Genomic DNA, 12464 nt, shown 5'->3' with positions numbered 1-12464 from the left:
ATTATCATGTAAAGGTTTTCTCACAACAGTTTTATGATTTTCACATTTGAACGTAATTACAGCTACACATTTTTATCACTGCCTCTCATGCAAAGCCCATTGTCACCAACATGTCCAATTCTTGTCTCCATAAATGCAACCTCTATAATTGGATCCAGCTTGATAGAAGAAAACAAATATGAACTCACAACAAATCTAATTTAATTTCTTTTTTAAATAACACTCCACCCACACACACACAAAACTTCTCTTCGTGTTAAAATGAAAATGTAGTTTCTATAATTGGACTCAGGTTTAATACAATAAACATGTTTGTTCATGCCAAATCTACCACACGTCAGTTTCTTGAGGTTTGTATTAACACGCATACTGTTGCCATTACGACGATGGGGTTCCATAGTAACACGATGTAGTACTACGGAGGTCGGCCGGTGACATCTGTCCAATTAGCCTACACTGTGTAGATGATATAGCAAAGCGAAGACGTATGTTAGAAATAAACATTTTACCCTCAGCCCTTGATTGGATGTGCAATGCCTGTTTTAGGTATAACGTGACCAGGTAGGGGGTCCTGCTTCTGTGTCGAAAAAAAATACCAACATGTCAACACATTCATAATCCAAGCTCAAATTCAATACAACAAGGGCAAAATATGAACAAAACAATGATTGCCACTGCGAAAAAGTACAAGGATAATAAGACCAGGTGTTCCGTAAGAGTAAGCGTCTTTTGCTTCATGGACAACACCCGCCTTGTTGTCTTTGGTCAGTCCAGGTAAGAAGTTTTCAAATACGAACAAGGTATACAACAACGGCGCCAACAGGCAAACTATATAGCACAAGGGGATAGATTATTCCTTAATGAGATCACTATGACAACCGTAATTTTTTTTTTATGATTTTCATCAGCCTGCCTCTTTTGAAACCCCGTGTTAACGGTATTTTTCAAGGTCGCAACAATGAAAGATGTATAGATTGTTCACAACACGCCAGCCTAAACTTTGCTCCTTCGCTCCAGGATTGGCATTTCAGTGCCATAACACTATAAAACAGTTTTTTTTCTCAGGGTTATTTCAAGTCGACTCCAGAGCTTCACCTCTAAAATTTTGACGAGTTCCAATACTGAGAGATAAAGTGGGGTTTCAAAATTTGAATGAGTTCCACAGAAAACGTAGGATCCAGGACTTAAATATCCGATTTTTAAATTTACTACCACAGAATTTGTCAGTGGCCAATGAACACTGTTAAAAATGTACTGTGATAACTGTGGTTATTTCAAGAATATTAGATTTAAACAGACAAATTATGTTACATGATAGGTCAGTAAGCGATTGGTCCTTGTATTTAAATTTACTACCACAGAATTTGTCAGTGGCCAATGAACACTGTTAAAAATGTACTGTGATAACTGTGGTTATTTCAAGAATATTAGATTTAAACAGACAAATTATGTTACATGATAGGTCAGTAAGCGATTGGTCCTTGTATTTCAATGACTTTCAAAGCCTATTGTTATCAGTGAAGGATGTAGACAGTAAGATGGGCACTTTCGTCTTTGCTATCCGATATCCGAGAGATATACGTCTAGTTAAGCGTCATTCATACCGATAAATAGAAAAATACAGTGAAAAAATGGATTTGAAAAGGAACAATTTGTCGTGATCGTTTAGTCTTATTCGAAGGACGTGAACTGTTTAGTTAATAGTTGCTACTTAGAAAAACTATTACAAAATGTAGTCAGTTTGGCTTCATGTGAATTAGGTTGTCAAGCCCTGTGTTTAATGGATCACCGTGTATGGTAATCTAAGTACGTTTGGACTACGCTGGGATTGGCTTCTACAAATTAACACAGGTTTTGTATTTTACGGTGTCAGCACACTAGGCATGGACCAGTCAAGGATATAACTCACCAATAGTGCCTTTTAGTATAAATTACTTCAATGACGAATCTATTTACAAAAAGATCATAAAAATAGCTGTGTCAAGTACAATCCCTCTTGCGTGATAGGATAATTTTATTACGTTACAACATTGGTAGACAGAGTTGTGAGATAAACACTGACATTAATGTTATTTGTTGGATGTTTAACAATGAACCCAGTCATTGACAACGCGAAACAAGTTGCTATCAACACCTATAGAAAATCCTAACATTAACATTCAACCCACAGTTATCATCAAAATACAGAATTGTGTCTTCCGTGACCGGCCGGTTAGGACAGGGTCAAAAATGACATTTTGCAAGTGGTACCTTGTGGAAACAAAGGAATCACACATTGATCTTGGGCGTAACTTGACTGTAAAGAAATTATTAAAACTGAAAATTGAAGAATAATTTTACCATACAGGGTTCACTCTAGAATATATGTAAATAGGTAAATAACATAAATGATAAAATTATATTATAACTATCCTATTTTAATATTACATGAGAAGATGACATCATCACTATGCTATTATGATGATTGTTTTCAATCGAGTTGTCAAAATCACCGATCGTGGTGTTTTCTTATCAGTATTAATTTGCGACATATTGTTTAAATATATATTTGTATCTGATAATAGTATCAAGCATTTTTAATCGGATAACTGTTGAAAGGAATTCGGTTGAACTTGTCCCAGAAAGACATCGCTTTCCAGCGTCATTAGCACGAGCATTCTATATAACACTAAATATACCCGCAATTCTGTGACAAAAATTTTTGTTTTTTGTTTTTTTTTTTTTTCTAATTTATATAACACATTGATAGAAAACAGAAAAGGATTTAAAAATGTTTTATTTTACTTTCATACATGAGAATTAAATTTTCTTATGGTGCAACCATTTTGTTGTTCCATTTTCAGTTCATGACGTAACATCATTGTTCATATGATGACATCATAATCGTGATCTGACGCAGTGAAAAAAGTGAATACATGAAATAGGCGAATTCATTGGATAAGAATTTGTAATTATTAAAGTATATGAAATTTCGTTTTCACGAGGGGTAAAAAAGTTTTAATAAAATTAAAACATCGAAGTCTTGGTTCATAAAATCTCACAGGAATGAAAATTTATTAAGAGTACTTTGTACCATACATGTCAGAAAAGTAATATTTTGACAGGTCTTGAAACGAAAATGTGGAGGACAACATCAGACGCGGCAGCCATTTTGTTTCGCCATTTTGAAATCGACACATGACGCCATTGACAACATTATGACACCATAATGACCTTCGGGCTGGCGGAGCGAACGAAAAACGCTCAAGGTTATATAACAGTAGTTACACATGGACATTACAATATGATTTAATTCACTAGATAACATACTTATTTTGTGATAAATAGGATATACAGATCCTTGGCGACCCTTCTAGCATTTTTTTTTTATTTCAAATGATAATTTGATAATAATTACTAGGGTTTACTCCCTTTTCGCCTTAGCTGTCAATTTCATGGTTAAAAATATTCACATTTCGCCTTAGTGCCAAAACCAGGTAGGAAGAAGTTAGTTAAGGCGAAATGGAACCTTGTATACACAAATTAAGGAAGTCAAGTAATTGATTTAATAATGTTTATTAATGGTATTCTTGCGATGTCATCAATACAAACATAATAAACAGGATAGATATATAATATATATTGATACAGACAAGTATACATTTCATGCAACAAAATCTTATAGTTAAGCACTATCAATCTTATCATATCAATCATTTAAATCAAGCACTAATGTTCAAAAGGTTCTCTGTTTCAATATGATATAATAAATAGTCCTAACATGATTCAAATTAAGCACTATAGATGTCACAACACTGTATAACTAGTCACTGAGTTTCAGAATGTAGGATGCTGTGTCTTATTACTGGATGAAGTCTTTGGTCCCATTCATTAGATCAGCCTTTAGGTTTGCTAGATGTTCTTCTACTTCTCTGTACTTCCTTGCTTTCTGTCGTCTCTGTCCGCCTGCTGCATATTGGATTATCTTCACCTCGGTAGCTGCTTGCAGTCGCTGGAACTTCTCGATGATGTTGTAGATGTTGGGATGTGCTGTCTTTACTCTCTTCTTTAGTTTATTGTGCCATCCTTCTAAGTAGTTATTGGTTTTGGGTCCTTCGGTTAGAAAGTGGTTCCATGTTGGTTGTGGATATCGCCCTTCAATCCGTGTCTCTGTGACGTAATCTGCGAGTTTCAGGCAGTCTTCTCTCTGTGGGGCATCTTCTAGGGCATGTAGTCAGTAATCTTCAACTTGGTGTAGTGGAAGAAGTGGCAAAGCTACTGCACGGCGGACAAGTTTCTGGACTTCGGGAAGGTTCTTGTAGTCAATCTGAAGTCCATATTCTTGCGTCTTTTTCCAGATGGCTTTTGTGAAGTGGAATAGGTATCCATTGAGTTCTGCTGATGGAAATGTCTGAGTGACGGCATTATGGGAAGGACATTCGAAATCAAGGCTAACTGTGCTTGATGAGAAGTTCAGGTTGTGTCGAACCGCAATGTCTTCCAGAAACGTGAATAATCTGTTGTAGGTGTTAGTATCTCTGTTCGGTAGTAATGAATACACAAGCGGAAACATAACAGTACCAACAAAAGCATGGATGGTGAAGATACTGTCAAAAATCTGTGGGGCTGTATAAAAGGTTCAATCGCAGTAGACGATCTCGGCAGAGCATAGATGTACTAGGTTCTCGTCAGTAGTGAATATCAGTACTTTGTCTACATGTAGCATAACTCCTGCCATGTTGATTGTGAAACTGATACTTTAGCATACTGTCAAAGGTCTTTTATATATAACATGTAAGCTGTGATGAGGAGTTATTCCAAACTTTTCAGTCTGTAAAAATCTGCTATGAATATTTTTGAATACATATATCCCCAAGAAAAAACTATAACTAAAAATGTAAGTTGCTCATAAATATACATTTCATAGAAAAACTAGGTTTTTAAAATAAGATTTGTTCCTTTTTTTAATTATAAAAGAAATAAGAAATGAATTATATATCTATTTAAATACATTTAATTGATTTAGTGTTAAAATGTTCAAGTTTTAATACAAAATGTAGTTATTTCTTATTTCTTTCAATGTGAAAAATGTACATGTTCCAATACAACATGTAGTTATTTTTATTTCTTCAAATATATTTTATATATTATATATATCTTAAATCTAAGTGGCCTTTGGTCAATTATAAGTAAGATTAAAATTTAGAATGAATTATTGTAAAAACAACAACCGCTGCATGCAATTGGTTTCTTTGTCTTTCCACACTTTTCCTAAATTCCCACTTTGCCTTAGCCCCATTTCCATTTCGCCTTAGCACATTTCCACCTGTTTTATACCAACATATATAACTAAGGCGAAATGGGAACACACCATTACAAGTATGACAAGATGAGTCTATATCGATGTTGATGGAGACAAATACAGAAACACAAGTGACAAGAATAGACAAATAATGTATTATAATGGACTTTTGATTAGCGGCCGTTATTTACCTTGGGGAGATATTCAGCGACACCTGTAATGTTACCGAGTCGAGAGACGTTTCAACATTTTACTGGAAAATTGATATCTGTGATTATCTGCAGAGGTTTTACCATGGGAGATGTTATTAACAAATATATTTGGCACGTTGGTTACGACAATAACACAAAAGACATCAAATTTCTAAAACAGGAAAAGAAATCAGCATATAATTACTCTTAATGATAACATGCATTTATTTGTAATATTTTTGAACATTACTTTATGGTTTGAATACTTAAAGCAGATACAGAGAAAACAATTATTACACAAATTACGTGTTAATGTCTCTTAATTTTTTTCCGGTTTTATGTGCTCCAGAGTCCAAATGCGCAGGAAAAACAAGTATACCCTTTGTAACAAAATGTGTCCTTCTCTTAGCCGACTGATTTTTTATACGAATTTATTTAAACAGTATTTTGTTTCAATTATTATTTGTATACTACAATGCAATACACTTCAGCACAATTTAGCTAATAAGATACAACCCGAAAGATTATCTGCTCTATCAAAATTACATCGAATTTCATGGAAATGTTTAAATATACGTCATTGATGAGAGTGGCAAACGCATCATTAGATTTAATACAACAGTATACATAGGGCGGGCTTTAAAGAAACGTTTATCAAAACATTACAAATTCTTTTGCTCCCATTTAATTTCATTTTACGATAATTATATTGCTGGTGGCCTTTCTTCATCAGCCGGTTACCTGGGTGATTTTCTACAGTGAAATTAATTTGGACAGCTAACAACCAGCCTGTATGAAAAGCGTGAGGACATCGATTTCTCGATTTAGAGTTTTCCATTTCTAGAGAGTAACTTCCCTCCTTACCAAGTCTATACTAATATAATGTAGCATTCAATTCAATGTTTTGGGCTATGGGGATGTTTAATGGTCGCCACAATGATATCATTATATCTCCATGTGCGATATGAAATCAACTGTGGTTGATGCTCTTTCTTATATCATATGGTGTCACTACTTACCTTGTTCTAATCAATATATCATTACTTACTTTGACTGGCACGTCGAGGAAGCAGCAGACGCTTATCCTATCGGGAAATAGAACTTAATCTGGCTGTACTTTTACAACATCACGATATAAATCGTTAATAAATGACATATATTTTACTCTAGTCTCGATTTTAAGCTTTTTAAAGACTTTGTTATTATGTTGGTGTTTGTCTATAGTTTTAGATGTTGTAATGTCTCCCATACGCTTAAGATCCATTTATTTCTGTATGCAGGTAAAGCTGGGGTTTCCAAATGACCTAAGAAGCAACCATAACAGCTTGTGTGTGCTGTTGCTAGCCACTGTAGGCGTACGTTTACAAATAGGCAATTAACTCTAGACATGTACACACTCAAGGATATAGAGTCCTTCTTGAAATGAAAATAAGTATAGTTTCTGGGGAAAATGCTATAATATCAATTCTTCATTTCATTAAGAAAACTAAACATGAACATGCTAACATAAAAATGAGTGTTAGATATCCTATATGGACGTGACCAATACATTTCTTGTTATTTAAAGACGAGACGCCATTAATATTCCTGAAATGGAAACTAAACGACTTTGCAAAATCTTTGTGACCAGTATTTGAAAGCTCTTCACCCACGTAACCAGCCAGCTAACACAGGGACACAATTTCTGCCAGTAATATGCAAATGCTGTTCTGTTGGAACATCTTACCACCAAACTTGACGAAGTTGTTATCAACTGGAAAAAAAAAGATTTGAAATTAAAAAAAAAAAAAAAAAAAAAAAAAAAAAAACATAACAGATTAAAGTTTAACAGGTGTCCAATCATAAGTCTAATAAAGAAGGATATAATGAAATTGGAAATACAAAAAATACTATGTAAAATGCTAAAGGTGCTGTTCATGATATGATATCTTTACTCTTGCTAAGCACTCGTGAAATAAAGATTTACCCACCATCGTGAACCATATGTGCAACTAACAAAACCACTTTTAAATATCCGATATAAAGCAGATTTAATGTGAGAAAAACTACAAGCGGTTCTGGCCTTTAAATCCAAGCTTCATGTCTATCCTGTAATATCTTTCTGCCTTAGTAGAAATTCAAAATAAATAAAACAGTCGTAGACATTTCCATCTTATCTTCAATACCTGACGCATGCGCGGTTGGTGTTTTGTCATACCGGATGTGAATATGTAAAAACGCACCAGAGATCTATATAGATTATCCTGTACATACTATTAACATTGTGCACAGAGCATACAATATATTAGAACATTAGTGATATATCAGCACAACCCTTTGCAAATATTTCGATTTTTTCTGACACAAAAGCTCGTTAATGAAATGTTTGGCACATGCTCTCAATTTCGGTTTTGTAAATAATCTGAAAGGTACTAATGGTGTGGTTGCCAAGGTCTACTGAGTTGTCATTTAAATCTATACAGTGTTACAGTGATATTATATGGAAGTCGATTCATTGATTTAATTACTTCCGCTTCCGGAATCTAATCCAGCAACCGGAAACGGACCAGATTGGTATAGCGATCTGCATTAGGGCACCATTAAACTGATAACATATATGTATCAGTATACTTTCCATCCTATATAATGTATTATCCTCTGTGAAGCCGACGCACCTAGAGGTCATAACACCTATTACCGGTGTGACCGTTGTCAAATATATTTACAATCTCTGTTAGATTTTTTTTATAGATATAGCTCGCCTCAGTAATGAATAACACGATTACGTAATGGAAGGCAGTCATAAAACAAGAAATATTTTCATTTGCGTTCCTGGGTTGGTTTTCTGTCATTTGTTTTACTCTGCCTGTTTGAATTAATTCCATGCATCAAATTGCGAAATAAAACCAGATATCGACATGATCATTCAGTAACCGGCAAGTACAAAAAATTATCAATGACAAATTTATGGAAGCAGAAAATGTTCCAAGGTTCTCACAGACTTAACGTACGAGGTAAATGGACAGGTGTCCAGTATGTCAAAAGATCATCCAATTTACCAGGTTTACGTTCGTATGAATGAATGACAATATTAAGAAAATTCACATCTACATGACTTTCTTTATGTGGCAGTGAACATCGACAGAATCTATCAAATAATGGGATAGATGTACATCTAATATATATCACTAAATTTTCTTTAGTCGATTTTGTTTCTTCGACTCGGCTCATGTTACTGTTTACTGGGATGTACTTCATCTATTACTAATTGTATTAAACAGATTCATTATATTGTAAGTTTTTAGCCTATTTATAAACGACTCACTACTCAATAGAAATGAAACATGCCATATCGGGTTACTGATAAGTTTGCAAAAGGACGAACATGTGGATACTTCACTTTGAATTCAGATTAAAATTACACAAGATATACTCAAATAATGAAGTGAACTGCATAATATAGCTGTTTTGTCCTTCTGGGTTTTGTCATTGATGATAAAAGTCTGAATTCATGATGCCTAGAAGCGATTGAAGAAATAAAAACTGGTCAAATTCAATGTACACAATTAGATGCGAAGATGAACCTGCCACTTAGTTCAATAAATATCAATTTTGGACGCTTTTCAAACATATATGTATATTCTGAAGACATTGCAGTCATATTGCGACAAATCTCTGAGACAAACATCCCCAGCAGTTCCTACCAACTATAAATGACAAGAAATTGAAAACTTTATTACGGTATGAATTTAGAATTAGATACGACCTATCTTGATAATGAAATCAAAGTAAAAGCATGGCAACACTGACACAGTCTACACCCCGTTGTCTCTAGACAACAACGAGAGTTTACACTCCACTTTCTCTAGACAACACTGACAGTCTACACCCCACTATCTCTAGACAACACTGACATAGTCTACACCCCACTATCTCTAGACAACACCGAGAGTTTACACTCCACTTTCTCTAGACAACACTGACAGTCTACACCCCACTATCTCTAGACAACACTGACAGTCAACACCCCACTATCTCTAGACAACACTGACAGTCTACATCCTACTATCTGTAGACAACATTGACACAGTCTACACCCCACTATCTCTAGACAACACTGACATAGTCTGCACAACACTATCTCTAGACAACACTGACATAGTCTACACACCGCTATCTCTAGACAACACTGACAGTCAACACCCCACTATCTCTAGACAACACTGACATAGTCTACACACCGCTATCTCTAGACAACACTGACAGTCTACACTCCACTATCTCTAGACAACACTGACATACTCTACACCCCGCTATCTCTAGACAACACTGACATAGTCTACACACCACTATCTCTAGACAACACTGACATAGTCTACACCCCACTATCTCTAGACAACACTGACAGTCTACACCCCACTATCTCTAGACAACACTGACAGTCAACACCCCACTATCTCTAGACAACACTGACATAGTCTACACCCCACTATCTCTAGACAACACTGACATAGTCTACACACCACTATCTCTAGACAACACTGACAGTCTACACCCCACTATCTCTAGACAACACTGACATAGTCTACACACCACTATCTCTAGACAACACTGACATAGTCTACACACCGATATCTCTAGACAACACTGACAGTCAACACCCCACTATCTTTAGACAACACTGACATAGTCTACACACCACTATCTCTAGACAACACTGACATAGCCTACACACCGCTATCTCTAGACAATACTGACAGTCAACACTCCACTATCTCTAGACAACACTGACATAGTCTACACACCGCTATCTCTAGACAATACTGACAGTCAACACTCCACTATCTCTAGACAACACTGACATAGTCTACACTCCACTTTCTCTAGACAACACTGACAGTTTACACCCCACTATCTCTAGACAACACTGGCACAGTCTACACCCCACTATCTCTAGACAACACTGACACAGTCTACACCCCGCTATCTCTAGACAACACTGACATAGTCTACACCCTACTAACTCTAGACAACAATGACATAGTCTACACCCCAATATCTCTAGACAACACTGACATAGTCTACACCCCACTATCTCTAGACAACACTGACAGTCAACACCTCACTATCTCTAGACAACACTGACAGTCTACACCCCACTATCTCTAGACAACACTGACATACTCTACACCCCGCTATCTCTAGACAACACTGACAGTCTACACCCCGCTATCTCTAGACAACACTGACACAGTCTACACCCCACTATCTCTAGACAACACTGACACCCCACTATCTCTAGACAACACTGACAGTCTACACCCCACTATCTCTAGACAACACTGACAGTCTACACCCCACTATCTCTAGACAACACTGACAGTCAACACCCCACTATCTCTAGACAACACTGACAGTCTACATCCTACTATCTGTAGACAACATTGACACAGTCTACACCCCATTATCTCTAGACAACACTGACAGTCTACACCCCACTATCTCTAGACAACACTGACATAGTCTACACCCCACTATCTCTAGACAACATTGACACAGTCTACACCCCACTATCTCTAGACAACACTGACATAGTCTACACACTGACATAGTCTACACACCCTCTACTATCAACACCCCACTATCTAGACAACACTGACATAGTCTACACACCCATCTCTAGACAACACTGACATAGTCTACACCCCACTATCTCTAGACAACACTGACATAGTCTACACACCACTATCTCTAGACAACACTGACATAGTCTACACACCACTATCTCTAGACAACACTGACATAGTCTACACACCACTATCTCTAGACAACACTGACATAGTCTACACACCGCTATCTCTAGACAATACTGACAGTCAACACTCCACTATCTCTAGACAACACCACTATCTCTAGACAACATTGAGATAGTCTACACACCACTATCTCTAGACAACACTGACAGTCTACACCCCACTATCTCTAGACAACACTGACACAGTCTACACCCCACTATCTCTAGACAACACTGACACAGTCTACACCCCACTATCTCTAGACAACACTGACAGTCTACACCCCACTATCTCTAGACAACACTGACACAGTCTACACCCCACTATCTCTAGACAACACTGACATAGTCTACACACCACTATCTGTAGACAACATTGACAGTCTACACCCCACTATCTCTAGACAACACTGACATAGTCTACACCCCACTATCTCTAGACAACATTGACATAGTCTACACCCCACTATCTCTAGACAACACTGACATAGTCTACACCCCACTATCTCTAGACAACACTGACAGTCTACACCCCACTATCTCTAGACAACACTGACACAGACAACACTGACACACACCCCACTATCTCTAGACAACCTGACACACACCACTAGTCTACACACCACTATCTGAGACAACATTGACACAGTCTACACCCCACTATCTCTAGACAACACTGACACAGTCTACACCCCACTATCTCTAGACAACACTGACATAGTCTACACACCACTATCTACACCCCACTATCTCTAGACAACACTGACACAGTCTACACCCCACTATCTCTAGACAACACTGACACAGTCTACACCCCACTATCTCTAGACAACATTGACACAGTCTACACCCTACCATCTCTTCAAATGATGGGGAAAAATCGAAAGTCATTCATACTAGATGCTATATTTTGAAGCATCCGTTAAACAATAGATAAAAGGCAACCACAGCGATATCGAGGCGAGTGAAAGTGTGTTGAGATTTGTATTATTGTCTGTAACAAATGTGTGTTATGAGAGTTAATCAGTATTTTTAATTCAATGTTAAATATATCTAACATAGGAAGGATATTTTGTAATACTGTCTGAATGGACCGATAAGACAGTGCTTATAAATCTCAGATATATCTGTCATTTTAACTAAATCCTTATCAGGTGTATCTTGCGGAAAATATTATACAACGGTCGTGTCATTTATATAATTGGTCGTATTTTACTTT

At 36.5% G+C, this 12464-nt stretch overlaps 1 protein-coding gene across 1 annotated transcript; it reads right to left on the bottom strand.

Annotated features, from left to right (window-relative positions):
- Nucleotides 1-3841: 3841 nt before the first annotated feature.
- Nucleotides 3842-4552, bottom strand: LOC132543455 (uncharacterized). The gene is made up of 2 exons (XM_060206993.1): nucleotides 4259-4552; nucleotides 3842-4186 (listed from the first exon to the last, which is right to left on the bottom strand). The coding sequence occupies exons 1-2, from the start codon at nucleotides 4550-4552 to the stop codon at nucleotides 3842-3844; spliced, it is 639 nt and encodes a 212-aa protein (XP_060062976.1).
- Between the last annotated feature and the right edge of the window lie 7912 nt (nucleotides 4553-12464).

This window comes from Ylistrum balloti, unplaced genomic scaffold (assembly GCF_031769215.1).
Source record: "Ylistrum balloti isolate Yb309-2 unplaced genomic scaffold, AGI_CSIRO_Ybal_v1 Utg369560, whole genome shotgun sequence".
NCBI classification, from domain to species: Eukaryota; Metazoa; Mollusca; class Bivalvia; order Pectinida; family Pectinidae; genus Ylistrum; species Ylistrum balloti.
Note: the sequence above shows the minus strand (reverse complement) of the source record. Positions and strands in the feature narration are given on the sequence as shown.